This window comes from Rattus norvegicus, chromosome 18, assembly GCF_036323735.1.
Source record: "Rattus norvegicus strain BN/NHsdMcwi chromosome 18, GRCr8, whole genome shotgun sequence".
In the NCBI taxonomy this organism is placed as follows: domain Eukaryota; kingdom Metazoa; phylum Chordata; class Mammalia; order Rodentia; family Muridae; genus Rattus; species Rattus norvegicus.
The window spans coordinates 72,917,710-72,938,886 of NC_086036.1; the positions used below are offsets into that span (position 1 = coordinate 72,917,710).

Consider the following 21,177-nt stretch of genomic DNA (forward strand, 5'->3'; position numbering starts at 1 on the left):
TGCCAGAGCATGACAAATACAGAGGCAGATGCTTGCAGCCAACCATTGAACTGAGAATGGGGTCCCCATTGGAGGAGTTAGAAAAGGATTGAAGGAGCTGAAGGGGTTTGCAACCCCATAAGAATTATACCAACCATCCAGAGCCAGGGACTAAACCACCATCCAAAGAGTACCCATGGAGAGACCCATGGCTCCAGCCGCATATGTAGCAGAGGATGGCCTTGTTGGGCACCAATGAGAGGAGAAGCCCTTGGCATCCCCCCTCCCCCACCGCCCCCCAGTGTAAGGGAATGTCAGGGCGGGTGGGGGGGGCAGGGTGGGTGGATGGTTGCGGGAACACCTTCATAGAAGAAGTGGAGGGTAGATGGGATAGGGATTCTATGGATGGGAAACCGGGAAAAGGGACATTTGAAATGTAAATAAATAAATAAAAATCCAATAAAAATAGAAAATTAAAATAGAAAGAGGAAAAAAAGAGAATACATTTGTTTTGATCTTGGGTTTTTTTCTTTGGTTTTTAGTTTAACATATAAATTCAGTATGCCTGTTATATTTTTATGTAATTTTAATTTTTTTAAGAATGATTATAAGGCCTTTATTTTCTTGTATTACTCCACCAGATAGAATTTTCAACACATATTGAGCAAGTAATGAGCATAGTCAATTATGTTAGTTACTTTTCTGTTGCAGTGAGGAAACACCATGACCAAGGCAGTTTATAAAAGGAAACATTGACTTAGTGGCTTGCTTAATTTCAGAGGATTAGTCCATGATCATCATGGTGAGAAGCAGGCAGGCAGGCATAGTGCTAGATAAGTATCTAGGAGCTTTACATACTGATCCACAGGAATCAAGCAGAGAGAGGGAGAGAGGAGGTGAGGGGAGAGAGAAGGGGAGGGAAGGAGAGGGAATGAGAGGGAATAGGGGAGAAGAGGAGAGAGAATAGGGGAGAGGAGAGGAAATAATAGGGGAGGGGAGATGAGAAAAGATGTTGCCTGGGCTTTTGCAACCTCAAAGCCCACTTCCAGAGATATATTTCCTTCAAGAAGTCCACACCTTCTAATCCTTCCCAGTTTCATCAACAGTGTGTGTGTGTGTGTGTGTGTGTGTGTGTGTGTGTGTACACGCGCGCGCGCGCGCGCGCAGACAGTAGTGGGGACATGGATGACACATGGGAGGGACATGAACATTCAAACATGAACCTACAGGGGCCATTCTCATTCAAACCATATCTTGCCTCATTTCTAATATTTGGGGAGAATATTTACTTTACTATTATGTAATATATTAGGGCCCCACCATTGTAGATACTTTTGTCAAATGAGGACTTTCCTTCTATTCCTATTTTTAAGACAGAGTCTTGGCCGAATGGCCTCGTCTGCCATGTATATAGTCCAGGTTGCCTTGAGCTAGCAAGAATATCCCTGACTCAGCTTCAGCCTCTAGTACTGATTATAGGGCTTCACTACATACACACCCTCTTCCTCCTTAATCATGATTGGATTTTGACTTTGATAGTTCTCTGAGTTGATTATAGTCACGTGATTAAAAAAAGCTGTTGGGGGCTGGAGAGATGGCTCAGTGGTTAAGAGTACTTCCAGAGGTCCTGAGTTCAAATCCCAGCAACCACATGGTGGCTCACAACCATCTGTAATGGGATCTGATGCCCTCTTCTGGTGTGCCTGAAGACAGCCACAGTGTACTTATATAATAATAATTAAAAAAAAAAAAGCTGTTAAAGTGCTGTATAATTTCTTGAACCCATCCTTGCCTCCCTGGCATAATTTCACTTAGTGTGGTACATAATCTTTTCTACATATTACTGGATTTTATTTAATATTAGTCTATTAAAATTTTGTTTATATTGGTTTGTGGGACTTTTTTTTTTTTTTAAGAATTCTGTAAAATTGAGGTTTCAATTTTTTTTTTTTTTGGTTCTTTTTTTTTTTGGGAGCTGGGGACCGAACCCAGGGCCTTGCGCTTCCTAAGGCAAGCACTCTACCACTGAGCTAAATCCCCAACCCCTGGTTTCAATTTTTTTTAATGAAATAGAGTATCTGTACCACATACATGTAGTATTTGAGGAGACCAGAAGAGGGCAGTTAGAGCTGTAGGTGATTATGAGCCACCCAGTGTGGATTATTCTGGGAGCTAAACTTCAGTCTTTTGTAAGAGCAGGAGGTGTTCTTCATAGACCTCATTGTGTGTATGTGTGGGGTGGCGGCAGTTTTTGAGTTATGGCTTAAAAACTTGGTGTGGTGACATCCCTTTAATCCCAGCATTTGGGGAGGCAGAGAGTCTTTGTTGAGTTGAAGACCAGTCTAGCTTACATGATGATCTCCAGGCCAGTAAAACTACATAGTGAGCCCCACTCCCCTGCAGTCAAATAAATATTTTGGCAAATTAGGATACTTAAACTATTTGTTTTGATAGTTTGTTTTGTAAGAAATGGGTCTATTTTCTCTAAATTGCCACATTTACAGGTAGAGTTCTTTCCACTCCTGTGTTATTTTTCTAATACAGGTTTTGTAGTGATTTTTCTAATCTGGATTTTAATACAGTTTTTTATTTGGGGATTATTAATATATTTCTATTATTTTTAATCTGTCATTTTACCCTTTTTCTTTTATGGGGCCTTGGGCTTTAAATTTTGTCTGCCTGTGCTTATTTGTTGTGGGGTTGATTTTATTTATTTTTTTCCTCTTTGTCATTTTTTTTTTCTCACTTTACCACTTGTGAAGTTGCATACTTTTTTTTTTTGCTTCTTCATATTCTCTTGGTATCTTGAAAATTTGATGTGTTGGTCTGAAATTACTTTTGCTTTCTCACCTGTAGAGCACTTTAAACTGTTTCCCACCCTGCCTGTCCAGCTTACTGTTACCTTTTCAGGGGTTTCTGAACCTCACCCGTTTTTTTCTTTTCAGTATATATTGACTTAGGATAAACTTTTTCCTTCCCTACTCAGGTTTGTTATTCTCCTTGCTCATTGTTCTGGCCTTGGTTTGATGATGGTCTGACTCTACATTGAGCTTTATTAGCAGCCCAGTGGTCCAGCGATTGTAAAGTTCCTGTCCCAGCTTATTTTAGCTCAGCTGAGGCAGTGACAACCTCTCAGACGTGCTAAACTGTTTTTTTTGGTTTTGGTTTGGTTTTTTCCTGGTATGTTTTATTTTTGTCATGCTTTGGAATGCATGTCCTTACATCTCCGCAGAGTGTATTTTTTACATTTACCTTTTCAATGAATCATTCTCCCTTTAAAATTGCAAATCTTCTTTCTTTGTTGTCTCCTTTTTGTGTCTTTATTTACTTCACTCATCACTACTTACAAAATTTTTTTAGTTACTCCAATTTGGATCTAGTAACATTTCTAGTTACTCATGAGTTGTTCTTTTGAAATTTAGAATTTTATCCTCTTGTAACTTTAGCTGGGAAGAATTAACTTACATTCAATACAGAATTTTACTTTCAATTTGATAGCATGTTCTTGGCCTTTAATTTATTTAGCATTTCTTTTACACTTCATGTGTTTTGTTTTTGGTTTTTGAGATAGCATCGCTTTGTGTCCCAAATTGCCTGGGACTCTGCAGACTAGGGCGGTCGTGGGCTCAGAATCACCGTCCTATGTGCTGGGTTAAAGGGACAGGTACCTGCTCCTCATCTTAGTTGAGTCTTAGTGTGGAAAAGTTTTGAAATTTAGTCTTGTATTTTGAATTTGTGTTATTTAGATTCTCTCACTAAACATTTTTCCTTAGTCACTTGAACATGTTCCTGTTTTTGTTTTGAGAGCAGGATCTTGTTCTGTAACCCAGATTGGTGTGAATTTAAATCCTGTAGTTTTAGTTTCCCAAGTGGTAAGATTATAACTGCGATACCATGTCCAGTTTATGCATTACTGGGATAGGACCGTGACCTCCTGCTAAGCAGACACTGTATCAGCTAAGCTCCATTTCCAACTCCTGCATCAACAACTGTTGCTTTGTCTGTTATCCAGAGTCTTTGGAATAGCGTAATGACAAAGCAGTGTACATTCATGGGTTTTAGATCTGATCCAGGGTTCCATCTTTAATAGGATACTTGCTATTGATTACTCATGTCACTTATGTTGACAGGGTTTTCATACCTAATTAAGTGATTTTATCTGAGTAAATAAAATTTTATCAGATGCTTTTCTGTCATTTATATACATCATATGATTTTCCTTCTTAAACTAGTCTTTCTTAAAAAGTGGTTTGCTTTTTATAAACTTCAGAATAATAGTTTGATTACTTATGCCCTCTAAAGCAAATCAGTAAGTTTTCTAAAGGAAATCCATGAGTTTTCTAAGTGCCATGAGCAAGTTTTATTATATGTTTGAAAACACTGTAAATTCTCTTCTCAGATTATTCTCAGATTATATCACTCTGGCTGAGAACTAGATTTTTTTCTGGGTCCTTCATAAGACCTCAGTCCTTTTGTATAATTACTTTGTTTTTTAGTATGATAAAATACTGTAAGCTAATCTTGTATAGTTTTAAACCAGTGTTTATAATGCCTATAGTGAGCCATTTTCTCTGTAAGGAATGTGGATTTTTAAAAAAATATGAATTAGTATTTTGACCAAAACTTTTTTTACTCTACCTTCAAACATACTAATATTTTTATTTATTTAAATTTAGATTTAAAGCAAAGTTTGGAAATTAATATTCTCTGTATGTCTTGTGCCATCTTTGACGTGCTTAATAAATAGGGAAATATTGTTGCCTTTTCAAAAATGGTGAAAATATTTTACTTACTCTGACAAATTATTTGACTGTATCTGTCATATTGTATATTTCATGCATATTTAGTGCTGACTGTAATAATAAGATCATTGTTCTCCCTATACATACTAGAAAAGTGTTCTATCTACTGAGACATGTCTCAGCCCTGTATAACATCTTAACCAAGTAATTCACTTAAAATATGCTAAAGCTTCTATGGTTCCTGAATTAAACTATGTGGGGCATATTCAGGACTTCTCACGGTAACAGTGACGTGTTAATATTTGTATGTTGTATTGTGGTTATGAGTAAGATGCAGCTCGTTTCCCTGTAGCTGCAGTAGACAGATACTATTAAGGGTTTCTCGGTGATCGTCTCCTGATAGCTGTCTGTTAGCTTTCTATTGCTGCAGTAGGGAGTGGGAGTCGTCATGTTAGAGATTTATTTTGGCTCAGTTTCAGAGATTTCAGTGTCTGGTTCACTGATATCTTTCTTATGTCTTATTGTGAGGGAGACCATCATCTGAGGGAATGTGTGGGAGAGCTGAGCTGCTGGAAGGAAAGTGGCCCCAATTTTAATAGTCTCTTCAGGGTTATGTCCACTCTCTCCTCACACTCTACTGACCTAACTTCCTTTCACTAGGCTTCCATCTCTTTTGTTCTGTCATGGGATCCCTGTCTGGGGTGAGTAGACATCTGTGTGTGTCTCTCCAGAAAAAGTTGTGTTCACATAACAACCCCTGCTTGCTGAAGTTTTGAGTAGCAGCAATTTACATAGTTCAACATTTTCCATGCTTTTTTTTTTTTAATACAGAGGCCCTCTGACATATATATATCCATTCCCCTGTAAGAATGAGATAATTACTGTGTGTGCTAAAATGTGCTGAATATTAACTTCACATTCTCTTGAACAGTCTAGGAAATAAACTTTCTTCTTTTCCTTTGAGGTTAGTTTGGCAGGATTTGTTCACTAAACTGCCTGGTCTGTGTAGTGAGTGGTTTTAGATGGGGGTGGGAGACAAATTATTACCACCTCCTCCTGGATCAGAAAACATAGCTTTTTTTTAGGAACACACTCTTATCTTTTTTCCCCCCTTTTCAGACTGCATGCATGTAAGCAATTGCTCTATGTCTAGCTTGCTCTGTTTTCTTTCTGTGTACATGTGTGCACATACAAGGGGTTTGTTTACTCAGTAGATAATATTCTTGCCTTGGAAACTGAGATGATACTCTTGCTTCAGCTTTCTCAATGTTGGGGTTTCAGGTGTGATCCACTATGCTTAAGAAGTCTTTTTGTGTGTACTTTTTTTTTTTTTTTTTTTTTTTTTTGGTTCTTTTTTTCGGAGCTGGGGACTGAACCCAAGGCCTTGCGCTTCCTAGGTAAGCGCTCTACCACTGAGCTAAATCCCCAGTCCCTTGTGTGTACTTTTTTATTCTTCTTCAAGAAAGAGTGACTTTCATAGCCCACACTGCTTTCAAACTTGCCATCCTCCTGCTTCATTCTATAGATTGCTGAAATAGCAGGTATGTAGTACCATGCCCAGTTTCTTTCTTTCTTTCTTTCTTTTTTTTTTTTTTTTTTTTTTCTTTTTCGGAGCTGGGGACTGAACCCAGGGCCTTAAGCACTCTATCATATTATTACTTTTTTGGAGACCAGGTCTCTCTGTGTGTTCCTGGCTGTGTGCCACCATGCCTGGCGGCGGCGTCATCGTCGTCATCTCGTCGTCGTCGTCATCATCATCATCATCATCATCATCATCATCATCATCATCATCATCAACATTGTGCATTTGTTTCCTCTTAAGTTTGATTTCATTTTGCTTTCTAGTTAATGTTTTTTGCTTTATTCTTTAATCCCACCCCACCCCCCAATTTGGTTGCTTTTGATACTTTTTGTTTCTTGAACTATTTTCTAAAGAACTGTGGGTTGTTTTATAGATTTTGAAATTTAGTATGTTGGCTTTTAAAGGATTCATTTTTACTTTATGTGTATGAGTGTTTTGTTTGCATGCATATTTATGTATCGTGTCCATGCACTGCCTGTGGAAGCCACTGGAACTGGAGTTAGAGGTGGTTGAGAGCTGCCATGTGGCTGTTGAGAACCGAACCTGAGTTTTCTGCAAGAGCAAATGTGCTCATAACTGCTGAGCCGTCTTCTAGCTCCTGTAGTATACTCTTAGCTCCTGTAGTATACTCTAGCTCCTGTAGTACACTCTTTATTGCTTCTTTCAATAGACGACATTGATTTTGTTTTTTGTTGACTTGAGATGAATTAAAATATTTTATTGTAAGCAAGAGATCTACTTAAAAGTCCTTCAGGTAAAAGCAGGCTTAATTATAGGGAATGATTTTATTTATTTTTTTTCTTTTTTTTCGGAGCTGGGGACCGAACCCAGGGCCTTGCGCTAAATCCCCAACCCCAGGGAATGATTTTATAAGGAATGGACTTTCCACAACCTCTGAAACAGACAGTGGTTAGGAGTGAGGACATCTGCATGATTTGCCATTATTCCTATCTATAAACACACACACACACACACACACACACACACACACACACACACACACACACACAGAGTAGTAACTAAAATAGGTAGCATTTAACAATACAATTTATCAGTTTCCCTGGCAATTAACAAAGTGGCTTCCCAAGTCCTGTCATACATCATGACAGATTTGTATCCATTTCTTTTTCTTTCTTTTTTTTTTTTCCTTCGGAGCTGTTGTATCCATTTCTAACAAGTAGAATTTACCTAAATTTCAGACTTTTTTGTTTGCATCTTATGCTTAATTAAGGGTTGAGAAGCAATTTCAAGAAAACGCTGTATTGGTTTTACATGTAATTAGGATATTTTTCTATTTAATGAGGTATTTTCTAATGTAGTGGATCTAGCTTGCCTTCATATATATCACAGCTTTAAAGTTTTTTATAGTTTATGTTTAATTAGATGTGATACATATTGTATCCCTAATTTTAACTCTATAATTCATTATTGGTTTTTTTATTGTTACTTGCTTTTTGTTTTTGTTTGTTTGCTTTTTAAAGATTGAGACAGGATTTCTCTATGAAGCCCTGGAACTCTCTAAATAGACCAGGCTGGCCTTGAACTTGCACATATGTATTTTTCTGCCTTTTTTTTTTTTTTTTAAATATTGGGTATTGATGCTGTGGCCTTGTGAATAAGACCTTGCTATACCCCTAGCTCTGTGCATCTTTTAAAAAAAAAGGTCATGCCAGCATTTTTTGTTTTATAGAGAAATTCCTCTGTGTAGAGCAAGAAGAAGTTAAAGACATGAAAAGCCAGACTTTTGAGCCAGGAGAGTTGAATAGGAATAAGAACAAAACAATAGCTTAAAAGATGCTGCTAAAGATATAAACATCAACTATTGGTGAAAGAAAATAACCAAAATTTACTCTTGCCCTCTTGTCACCTCAGGTTAGCCTTACTCCTTAAGGGCTCTGATGACTTAACTATACTTCCTTTTCAAAGTTCCTGGATGAAACTTGGTTTGAAAACTAAGTTTAGAAAAAAAATGTAGCATTTGCTTAAAAAAACTATTTTTTAATTACACAGATAATGTGTGTGGTTACCTGCATGCCAGTGCAGCTGGCTTATAGAAATCAAAAGATCTCCTATGCATTGCTTGATATGAGTGCTGGGAATTGAACTCTGATCGTCTGGAAGAACAGTCAAGTGTTCTTAACTACTGACTCAGCTCCAAGAATCCAGGGTTCTGAGTCTTGGTGACAGGGTTTGGCCTCTCATCTGTATATAGATTTTGGCTCCAGGTTTCCTACCGGGTATCCTTGACCTTTACACCACTGTCTTCAGAATTTGCAATGTAAACGCGTGTACAGTTCAGAATCCTTTGACCCCATACTCTTATTTCTAAGCCCGTATATCTTTTCAGCTTGTGTATAGTATGTCTCCCTACTCCATTTCCACCCCCATGGAGTTAAGTCTTACAGGAAAGGAACCCAGGTGCCACATGTCTAACCGATGAGATAGGTAGGGTAGAGAAATGCCAAGTCACAAGGAGAGGAGGGTCTCCTGAGAGTAGGTTTTGGAAAGTGACTCTGTATCTCTTCCTTTCTCTTGGCAGATGATCTGCATGTGGCATAGGTAAATCTCACCTATGTTGTTTACCTCTTAAGTTCAGAATTGAAAGAAAATCACTCAGTAGCTAGACTTAAAAGGCATCACTTGCTGTAAATTACTTGCCAGATTTTATGGACTAGGCTAATGAGATATGCAGAGTAGAAATTGCTTATTATGTACAAATCAACAGAGTGGCATGAGAGTAATCTTAATTTTTAAGGGTAGTGACAACTGCTTTCCTTACTTTGTAAAGCTCTTATACTCATTTGGATAATAAGCTACATTTTTCTTTATTGTTTTGAAGTTGAACTGTTAAATAAAGGATATATGTGATTCTTAGTCTTAATATTTTTAAGCATCTTTTAAAAATTTGTTCTTTAATGCTTGAGTTGAGGTTAAAAAATGCATTGGCTTTAGATATCAGAGCTGGATTTTGTAGATTTTACTAAGCAGACTAGAATTAAATGTGTGACATAAAAGTCCAACTCATCTGTTTAGTTTTATAACAAATGCTATGTTGTATATTAGGAGGTCTTAGTTTTGAATAGACCATTTTCATTAAAGACTTTGTAGTGAAGAAGCAAATAGGGATTTATATTAGAGCGTAATCTGACGGTAAAGTGGCCAATAAGAACCAAGACAAGTTTCCAAAATGAAGAGGAGAACTTAATTTGATTTAATGATATAAATAAAGTGGAAGTTCCAAGAGCAAATAGTTTCTGAATATTGTGTTCTCTGTGTTATGGTATATACAATAGTGATTACGACCAGGAAAACTCTGATTTTACAGTATATTGTAGATAGGATTTTTAAAAAAACATGCTCGATGGTGACATGTCTTTTTTCCTCCCCCTTTTTAGAATATGGTTTCTAGTTTTAGGGTTTCTGAATTACAAGTGTTACTGGGCTTTGCTGGACGGAATAAAAGTGGGCGCAAGCATGACCTCCTGATGAGGGCGTTGCATTTACTGAAGAGTGGCTGCAGCCCTGCGGTTCAGATTAAAATTCGAGAATTATACAGACGCCGATACCCACGGACACTTGAAGGACTTTCTGATCTATCCACAATCAAATCTTCAGTTTTCAGTTTGGATGGTAGCTCATCACCAGTAGAGCCTGACTTGGCCGTGGCTGGGATCCACTCGTTGCCTTCTACTTCCATTGCACCTCATTCACCGTCATCTCCTGTCGCTTCTGTGCTGCTTCAAGACACTAAGCCCACGTTTGAGATGCAGCAACCATCTCCTCCCATTCCTCCTGTCCATCCTGACGTGCAGTTAAAAACGCTGCCCTTCTATGACGTCCTTGATGTTCTCATCAAGCCCACAAGTTTAGGTAAGTATTAAGAAAATTATTTTTAATTAAAATTTTTTAGAAGCGAATAAAATAACCTTTAACTATTGATTAGTGATTTGTTGTTAATACCTTAACGTTGATAGCCAGAGTTGGCAAGATGGTTCAGAGGGTAATAAAGATGCTAGTGCCAGACCTGGTGACCTGAGTCTGTCCCCAAGACTCGTATGCTGAGAGGGGAGCACCTGTTCCTGGAGCAAATCCTCTGCTCTTGCACACAGGTACCTCAGCATGCATAGTGCCACACGGTTCGGTCCCCAGCTCCGAAAAAAAAGAAAAGAAAAAAAAAAAAAAAGAATTGTTAGTCAGGTGTGGTATACAGTGATTTAAGAGATTTGTAGGGGCTGGGGATTTAGCTCAGTGGTAGAGCGCTTACCTAGGAAGCGCAAGGCCCTGGGTTCGGTCCCCAGCTCCGAAAAAAAGAACCAAAAAAACAAAAAAACAAAAACAAAAAAACAAAAAGAGATTTGTAGATTTAGCAAGGCTACAGGGAGGCGAGCCTGGACTGCCTAGTAAACTTGAGGCTGACCTGGATTACATATTGATTCCTTATTTTAAAAGCAAAACAGATACCCTCTACCCCCCCCCCCCCAAATAAAAAAGAAAAGAAAAATTAAGGGACTAAGGAAGTGCTTTGGTGTGTAAAAAGCAGCAGGACTGAGGACCTGAGTTTGAGTATCTAGAACCCATTAGACCCAGACTTGGGTAACACCTACAGGGAGGTGGGAAGTGGAGACAGAGAATCCCTGCAAGTTTAGTGTGAGAATGACACACACGTGACTGACATTGTGGTTTAATTTACATGTTCCTGCCTGAATTGGCAGGTGAATGTGGGTTCACACACAAACGTTTAAAATCAGAGTAAGTCATGCATGTGGAACTCATGCCTATAGGACTTATGCCTATATTTCTAGTACTTGGGAAACTGAGGCAAGAGGGTTGCTGAGAATTAGGGCCAAACTGGGCTACATAATACTGGACCATCCAGGGTTAGGTAGGAAGACCCTGTCTCAAAAACAAAACAAGACAACAAAACCAAACAACTACAAACTTAAGGTATTACTGCTAAACATTTAAATACATGAGTAAAAAGCTGTGATAAACGCAACTGAAACTTAATTTTAAGATGTTCTATCATTTGAGTGTCTTTATTTTTCTAATTTGTAAGGATTGTGTCTGTGTGGTAGGGATATAGAGAGGGGCAAAAAAGCCAGTATAAAACTTAAACTGTTTTTTTTTTTGGAGCTGGGGACTGAACCCAGGGCCTTGTGCTTGCTAGACAAGCGCTCTACCACTGAGCTAAATCCCTAGCCCCTTTTGTAGTCTTATTGTGTAGCTCAGGCTAGACTGGAATGCTGTCCTAGTGCCTCAGCCGTCCAAGAGCTGAGATTCGAGGGGTGTCTCAGCACCTAGCTAGCTTTTTTTCTTTCAAATTTGTGTCTTTTATTTCATTTTTCTGCACTTTTAATTCCTGTGGCTAGAACTACCTCCCATATTCTTTTTATGTCTTAAGGACTCAGATTGCTTTTGAGGGAATAAATTTAGGCCTTAATAATCTATCACCTTTGATAGTCTTATAGGTCCTAGCTTTTGTTTAATGTAGTTTTAAACTACTTCGCAACAAATAAACCTCTCAGCTGAAGAGCTGACTCCGTGGGTAATAGTGAGTACTGCTTTGGAAAAGATCCGGGTGAATTTCCAGCACCCATGCAAGGGAGCTGTGAGCCTGTAACTCCAGTTCTGCACACGTTTATGCTCTCATATAAGCACATACACATCATTAAAAGAATAAATCTTAAAAATATACCTCTTATACATATTTTTTTCTAATGGCAAAGGGTGTTTGATAAATTTTACCATTTTTTATTATATCTTTATTCTTTTGTGCGTATGTGGGTGGTACAGTGTATTATTGTTCTGACTCAAAGAGTTGTCAAATGGGGCTGGCTAATGAGATTTGCACAGTCTGATTGTTGTTAGGCCAAGATGGCTACTTGGTAACCCATGTGGTTGAAGAGGTCTGACTTGCATAAATTGTTATCTGATGCATGTGCTCTGTGTGTGTGTGTGTGTATGTGTGTGTGTACATGCATACAAATATATGTAGTAATAATAATAATGTCTAACCATAAAAACTCCACATTTTTGAAATTTTTATATGAAAATTTTTATTGTTTACATTTTATTTTGAAATTAATATTAGAGGAAAGGTCTCTAATATTATGCCTCAGTGGGTCAAAAACAGTTGTCACCACACCTGTTTGATACTCATATCCAGGTGATGGATGGAGAGAACTGCCTCCTGCATGTTGTCATTTGGGCTCTACAAGTGCTTTGCTGCATGTACACTCATTAAAATCAAACAAACCACTCTGTTTTGTTTTCTTTCTTCCTTCCTTCCTTCCTTTCTTTCTTTCTTTCTTTCTTTCTTTCTTTCTTTCTTTCTTCCTTTCCTTCTTTCCTTCTTTCCTTCTTTCCTTCTTTCCTTCTTTCTTTTTTTTTTGGAGCTGAGGACCGAACCCAGGGCCTGGCACTTTCCAGGCAAGCGCTCTACCACTGAGCTAAATCCCCAACCCCTAAACCACTCTTTGTAACAGAAGTCTGGGTGCAATGAGTGGCACGTGCTTGTATTATTCCTAAGTAAAGGAAAGATGATCAGGAACCCAAAGTCATTCTTGGTTATAAAGTCTCAGGTCAACTTGAGCTGCCATAGACCCACTCTCAAAACAAAAATCCTGGCAGTGGTGGTGCCCACCTTTAACTCGGCACGTGGGAGGGAGGCAGAGCAGCTGGGTCTCTGAACTGGAGGCCTGGTTTACAGAACGCATTCCAAGGCAGCCTAACCCTGAGCCCGAAAAACCAACCAACCAAAGCCCAGTAACAGGAGCAAGCACTGAGAGATGCTTAAGGTTTCTTTTTCTTCGTCATTTGTACTTTCATTTTTACCTCTTCTTTTCTTCTTCTTCTTTTAAACAATACAAAAGGCCTCACTGTGCAGCCCTAGCAGTCCTACGTCTTGGTATGTGGACAAGACAAGGCTACAAAATTTCAGTGATCCACTTGCCTTTGCCTCACAAGTGTTGGGCTTAATGTGTGTACCACTTTTCCTGGCTCATTCTTTAAATTTTCATTCCCTTCTAGTTTCATTTATTTGGTTAAGATAACTTATTTTCCCTCCCTCCTTCTCTCCCGTCCTCCTTCCCTCCCTCTTTTAAAAATAATTTACATTATGTGTTGTTGTAATAATATAAAAAAATAAAATGGGTATTGTTGTCTTTTACCCTACTAGGTCCGCGCAGTGGTGTCCCAAGATATCTGCTAGATATCCTGGCGGAAACACATCCCAGCACTTTCCTACACTCAAACCATCACATAAAAGAACACACAACACAGTAATTTTAGGTCCAATTGATAAGATATAATTGCCCACTTAAACATACAAATAACAACCTGTAAATACACAGAGTGGAATATTAACATCACCTGCCATCTTGTCCTGCCACGGCTTCTCAGCCCCTCTCCTCTGCCCTGTCTCCTCCTCTCTCCCCTAGTCTCCTTCTCTTCCTTCAAACTTCTCTCCCGCCCATCCTTCCTCCTCCTCCAATGACAGGCCTCCTTCTATCCTGTACCTGCCCCTCATCTGTACTTTACAAATTCAATGGGGAGGTGGTTCTGGTGAAGTCACCTGAGTTCTGAGTCCTTGACTAGGCCGCTGTCCTTGGGGCAGTGGAATTAGCATCAAAATACAACTTCAGGGCAAACCACAACAATTATGTTTTCTTCTGTGACTCTTTTACATGTTTTTCCTTGGGTATTGATTCAGAATTATGCTGTAGTTTGGATGTTGCTTACTCTGTGTGTGTTTAAGGCTTGGTGTACCCTTTGGGCTTGTTAGCAGGTGAGCTTGCCGTGGGCAGTCTTCAGGTTGTGGTGTGGTACACGCTCAGCCCACTCATACCGCCAGCCTCTCCTTTCTTCTTTCCTCATCTCTCTCCTTTGCTACCTTCCCTCATCTCTCCCTGACTGGGGTGTGAGCAATTTTGCTCTAGTAGGTGACACCTACAGATTCTGTGGTGTGACACCACATGTTCAAAGCAATTGGCTCAACCAGTCAGGGTATGAAACCTAAAATTCTGAAAACTTTTCTTTTTAGAATTGATTCAGGAACTTATTGTGAGGGATATTTAGTTAGCAACTTTAGTAAGCGTAGTGATGTGAGGCCCCATCAGGAATATGGCACAGAAGAGAAGTCTGTAGGATAGTCTTCAGGATAGTTGTTACAGTAGAAATGTTTGACCACTTCTAAGGTGGGGCCAAGAGTAGAATCAACAGTGTACCTCCACTCATTAACATCAGCAGTGTAGGTGGTAAATTCCAGAACCTCATAGTTTTCTTTCCTTTTTGCTTTGTTCAGAAGTAGAAATGTTCTTTCTTTAACTGCCTGTGTAGCTTTTCTTTTACTAATTTCTGCAAGACTAAAGGAAAATAGTTTTTTTGTTTTGGTTTGAGACAGGCTTCTCTGTATAACCTTGGCTGTCTTAGAACTCAACTCTATAGACCAGCTGGGTATAGTGTGTATATCTATAACTTGGGAGGCTGAGGCAGAAGTATGGAGACTTCAAAGTCAGCCTAGGGTATATAGCAGGACACTTCAGAGAGGGTGTGAAAACTGGGGCAGGGTCCTGGTAGCTCAGGGTTCAAGGCCTTCCCTAGCATGTTTGAGGCCTAGAACTGAATTTGATCCCTAGAACTGAAAAAGGGGCGGGGAGTAACAACTGAGTAAGAACTATAAATTGTGCTCAGATTTTACATCAGCCTAATTAATGAGGAATTCAATTGCACTTTCTTTTTTTTTTTTTTTTTTTTCTTTTTTTCGAAGCTGGGGACTGAACCCAGGGCCTTGTGCTCGCTAGGCAAGCGCTCTACCGCTGAGCTAAATCCCCAACCCTCAATTGCACTTTCTTATAGAGACTTGTGGGAGCTTGGGATGTCAAATATGTATAGTTGGGATTATTGGAATTTATGTCAAGAAGAGAGCTCTAATTAATCATAGAAGTTGAAATTGTAGTGCATAATTGTAAGACCAAATAGTGAAGAACTGAGTAGACTGTAGGAGGCTTGAGAAGTATAGGTTTGTTAGGAAAGAGCTAAGGCAATTGTTAGTGGGGGACTGTGTAGAGTAGAATTTAGAGCCGGCTTACTCAGACCTGGGACACAGTAGCAGAGGAATTGGAAGGCATGGAGGAATGCTGAGGATAACTCACTTCACCCTGCTCTCATGGGAAGTTGGCAGAGAAGACATGGTGAGCAGAGCGATGTCACTTAGAATGGCAGCTGGGACAGGGAAGAAGAAGGTTTTAGGCAACAACAGGACTCAGTGTGGAAGGCAGAGAGCACTGAGGTCAAGGATAGGGCTTGTGGTAATTCCACTGTGGGGTAGCTATCTTCCTCTTCTGTAACTCTGACTTAAACACACTACTTTTCAGATATAAGAAATCTCAATTCTCTGACCTTCAGTTAACCTTTGCAGTGGTGAATAGTAATATAGCGATGATGTCTGTTAGGTGTTAACCAAATAATCAAAATTGGACTAGCTTGATAATATAAAATGGCTTTATTTCTCCATTAACAATTGTATATAAGTGGAACTTTGTACATTTTTATAAAGATTTTAAGTTTTAACATCCCCTAGTATTTTAAGAAATGTTTTTTCTCCCAATTTCATTTTTACTGTCATAAAATGCATGTGACATCAAAGTGTCTATAGACTCCCATTGCCAGTCCATCTCTGTCTCCTTTCATCTTGTAAAACTGAAACTCGGAGCCCATAAAACTATAATTCCCCACTTCTTCTCCCTTAGCTTCTAGCAACCGCAGTTCTATTTTCTGTCTCTGATATTGACTCAGCTAAGTCTTTGTTGTAAATGAAATCACAGAATACAGTTTTTTGCTGTTGAGCTTGTTTCACAGTTAAGATAATATCCTCCATACTTGGCATAGTACGTATCATTTCCCCCTCCTTAAAACTGAACATTATTATGTATTTTTGCCGTTTGCATGTGTCTGTTTTGGAAATTTGGTTGCTTTCACATTTTAGCTGTTGTGAATGATACTTCTATGAGCATGAATATAAATATCTCATTATCTTTTTGGATCATATAGTGATTGTTTTTAAGAATTATTTATTTTATGTATATGAGTATACTAGCTGTCTTCAACCACATCAGAAGAGGACATTGGATGGTTGTGAGCTACGATGTGGTTGCTGGGAATTGAACTCATGACCTCTGTAAGTAAGAACAGTCAGTGCTCTTAACCACTGGGCCATCTCTCCAGCTCCCAATAGTGATTGTTTTTAAGTTGTAAGCAACTACCATGCTGTCTACCACAACTGCAGTGTCTTATATTGCTATGAACAGTACACAGCTTTGCAGGAGAATTTTCCCACACCCATGCCAAAATATTCTGGGTTTGGGGACAGTGCTTTATTTTGGATAGTAGCCAACCTAATGTGTATAAAGTAATACTGAATTGGAATTTTCATTGGAGTCCTCTAATTATGAATTATATCGACTGCTTTTTCATGTGATCATTAGTCATTATGTATATTGTTTAGAGAGAAAGAAGTCTTTATACATTCTTTGCCCAGTTTTGATTTGGGTTACACTTCTTCTTTTTTTAGATTTATTTTATGCATGTGAGTATGCTCTCGTTGTCTGTACACACACCAGAAGAGGGCACCAGATTCCATTACAGATGGTTGTGAGCCACCGTGTGGTTGTGGGAATTGAACTCAGGACCTCTAGAGGGAAGCACACTCAGTGCTCTTAACCACTGAGCCATCTTCTAGCCTACTTTCAACACTTTTTTATTGTTGATTTTAGGAGGACTTCCCACCTCTGTTCTCTAGCTCCCATTCATGTTTGATTTAGAGAAACAGTGTAATAAGGATAAGGGGGAAGTATTCTTAGATGGCATTGCCGTGATTGACAGGGTGTGGAAACCAAGCACAGTCTTAGATGATGCAATTTAATAAATTAGTTCACTTACCATTAACTTTATGAGCCTTAAGTCTGCCTATCAACTTTACATTTTTAAAAAATTTATTTTGTGTATATAAAAGTGCTTGTCTTCATGTCTTTTTTTTGGGGGGGGGGTTCTTTTTTTTTCGGAGCTGGGGATTGAACCCAGAGCCTTGCACTTCCTAGGCAAGCGTTCTACCACTGAGCTAAATCCCCAACCCTGTCTTCATGTCTTATACCACATGCATGCCTGTTGTTCATAGTGGACAGAAAAAGATTGAGTACCCTGGAATTGGCATGCTAGATAGTTGTGAGCCTCTGTTTAGGTGCTGGAAATTTAACTCAGGCCCTTTGGAAAAGCCATCTCTGGTCTGCAATGATATTAGTTATTCTATCTTTACAACCACTTCTAGCCTGTGTACGACTTGTAGGGAGGAATCTTGAATACAAGCCAGCTTACTGCAAGGTCAACATAATACTTCCAGAGGACGGGAGGGGATAGCGTATCAGACCTCATTTTTGTTAAAGAATATTTAACAAGGCATGTCAAAATGCCAACTTTTACCTAAATATTTTACCAAGCCAGAGTCATTATTATCAAGTAGGTGGTATTATCAAGTAGTGTGTCTATCAGAATATAGCTTATTTGCCTTGAAATACTTTATTTTACTTAATTATTTTGAGACAGGGTCATACTAAGAAGCCCTGGCTGACTTGGTAACACAACAGAAATCTGTCTGCTTCTTCTGCCTTCTGAGTGCTGTGACTGAAAATGTGTACTGTTGTGACTGGCCCAGATTTTAAAGTTTTTTGAGTGCGTGTTGGTATCCTTAAAGTCAGAAGATGTTGGATCTTCTGGAGCTGGAGTTACAGGTGTTGCCAGCCATCTGACGTAGGTGTTAAAGTTTAACGTTGGTCCTTGGTCTCTGTAGGAGCATCAAGCCCTCTTAACCCCTGAGTCATCTCTTCAACCTTTCATTCTCTTTTATTTCCTTCCTTCTTCCCTCTCTCCCTCTCTCCCTCTCCCCTTCTCTCCTTCTCTCCCTCCCTCCCTTCCTTCTTTCCTTCCTAGCAAGGACTTAAATGTAGACATCAGAACTAAAATTTATCTGTATAATTTCTGTTCTCAGAAAGCTTTCACGTGTGTTAACAGTCATAAAATGTAGAGAAAAGAGTTCCCATATTAATTGAGAAAGAAAGATTTAGAAGGTTTATGTCAGTTTCATTTTTGTGTGTGTTCCTCATTTTTACTTTGTTCCTTTTGGGGCACTCTGTATTTGTGTTGGATATTTTCAGATTGATTTATGGCTAGAAAAACACAACGCTCACACTATTGAACAAGACTGAAAACACTGTGCATTCACTTGGTTGCTTGGTTTGTGCTAGAGATGGGGTCTAGGGTCTCGTGCCAGCCATTCTAGTGCTGAGCTATATATGGCCCAACTACCTTGTCACTTGTATCTCACAGTATGGGCTATTGTATTATGTTTGATGGTTACACTGTCATGGGTGAGTTTAGTCATTGACAGGGAACTAGGAAGCCATTCAAGGGGAAGGGATGAAAGGACAAACGAGCCAAGGATGAGGAAATAGGAATTAGTATTATGTTTCTATGAAGCATCATCCTGCAATAAAGTGCCCATGCTTTTTACTCAAGGCGTTAATATTTTTCTTGATTTGATGTGACCGACAAAGAGGGCTTTCTGATGTTAGACATTTAGCTATCTTGTTGCTCATGATCTTGGATATGGATATTATTGTATTAATAACATAGCTTGCTCTTGGGCGATACTGCAGTACTTTACAATCTCTACTCTCCCTTCCTCCCTCCCTGCTGTCAGTAGGTCCTTATTTTTGAGACAAGATCTCTGTAGCATTACGCTTATTATTATACAGCCTGGAGGCTGGCTTTGAACTCACAATCCCCTTGCCTCACCCTTTTGAGAGCTAAGAGTACAGGCTTGTGCCACAATGCCTGTAATGAGCATCAGAACATCAGTATTAATGATTTGCAGTTCTTCGTGATGCTTTCAATACATTTTAGCTTTTAATAATGTAGTTTAGCAGGATAACTTTATAAGATAATTTTTTATAACTAGGTTATCTTTTATAAGCAATAATTAGTATTTATAAAATTTACCTAAAGTTCTGAAATTTTTGGACTTTCTTTTGTGTGCTCCGGGTACTTAAATATAAAGCACTAAAATAAGAAAGATGCTAAGAATATGAATTTTTAAATTTTTATTTATTGTTATTTATTTTATGTCCATTGGTGTTTTACCTGCTAGTGTATCTGTGTGAAGGTGTCAGAGCTCCTGGAACTGGAGTTATAGACAGTGGTGAGCTGCCATGTGGGTGCTGGTTATTGAATCTGGGAAGAGCTGTCAATGCTGTTAGTCCCTGAGCCATCTCTCCAGCCCTCAGAAAACATGCATTTCGTGGATGGCAATACTGTGAGGGAACGTTTCTGACGCTCATGAGATAGTCCAGAATGAAATGTCATCTTGAATGGTTATATTATATTCTGATATCACAGTATAGTTCATGTTTTAGAATACTAAATGATTATTTAAAATTAAGCTCATTTGGATAACTATACTCAAAATTGTAGATAAATACAGTTTCATACAATCCTGGAGTTTTAGAGTATTAAGTACATTTAACCTTGAACATTTCAGGCCGTAGCAAAAACTTCCTCGTTATTGCAGGTGCTTCTTTGTTACTGAATACATTTTTTTCCCTCCTCAGTTCAAAGCAGTATTCAGCGGTTTCAAGAGAAGTTTTTTATTTTTGCTTTGACACCCCAGCAAGTTAGAGAGATATGCATTTCAAGGTAAGAGGAATGTTTCAAATGTATTTTTCCTTGAAGGTTATGTGTTTGCCTTACAGAGTTTAAACAGAATAGATTAGGTGACTTAGACAGAAACTTGTTTTCAAAATTCTAGCATTCTGTCAAAGATCATAAGCTTTGTTACTCCTAAAGCCTTTCTTTACGGCTTACACACTTTGCTGTGCCACACATGACTTTTCCTGTTGCAGTGCATTTCAGTTATGCAACATGCTACTGTCATGACAACCGTGACACGTAACTTAGGAGTTTCTTTAAGAATTTTAATTGCATGTATAAAAGCAATTACAAATACAGTCACATGTGGTTAAAGTTTCCATGTATAAACTTTGGGGGCCCATAGTCCACGCTCTATAAAAGTTGATCTAATCTCTTTTCCTTTCTTTCCTTCCTTCCTTCCTTCTACTTTTTAAAAATACATCCATTTGTGTGTGTAGGGGGTGTCAAATGTCATGGTGCAGTTGTGATGTTAGAGAATATTGAAAATTCAGGAACTAGTTATCTTCTATGTGGCTTCAGGGATCCAACTCACCAGGCCATTAGCTTAGTTAGTATCCATTGCTCTTAGCACTGTGTTGCCATGCCCACCTGTGCTGTTTCTTAAGGAATAATAGTTAAACGAAGACAAGTCATATAATAAATACTGTGTACTAGAAAAAGTTACAGTCTTTGAATTAAACCTCAAGAATCTTTTTAAATTTATTTTTAGATATATTTGCCAATATTTTTTGTTTTTCTGGCACTTGTAATTAAACTCTGGACCTTCTGTGTGCTGGGCAAGTACTCCTATCACCTGCAGTGTTTCAGCTCAAAGTTTTATTTTAAATAGGGCAGCATAATACAAAGTGTGAGAATGTGGCATGTCGATGGATGCATCCCTTGTGCTCCAGAGGTAGAGGTGAGAGGATCAGCAGTCAGCTTTGGCTACCTAAAATTAGTTTCAAAGTGAACATGAATTTGATAGTAATCCAAAGATAAAATAACTGTAAACAGACATTTTGAGACTATTTGGGAATAACTTAATGATTATTCTTGGTAACTGGGCTAGGAATGGTGGCACTTGTCTTTAATCCCAGCATTCAAGAAGCAGCTGGCATAGGCAGATCACTGTGAGTT

General features: G+C 38.7%; 1 protein-coding gene across 25 annotated transcripts in view; it reads left to right on the forward strand.

Annotated features, from left to right (window-relative positions):
• Pias2 (protein inhibitor of activated STAT, 2) overlaps positions 1 to 21,177 on the forward strand; it is a 106,479-nt gene that overhangs the window by 34,702 nt on the left and 50,600 nt on the right. For all 25 annotated transcript variants that reach the window (XM_039097146.2, XM_039097154.2, XM_063277603.1 and 22 more), the window contains 2 exons: positions 9,699 to 10,173; positions 19,962 to 20,046. In XM_039097146.2, the coding sequence (XP_038953074.2) occupies positions 9,699 to 10,173; positions 19,962 to 20,046 (560 nt within the window). The remainder of the gene's footprint in view (positions 1 to 9,698; positions 10,174 to 19,961; positions 20,047 to 21,177) is intronic.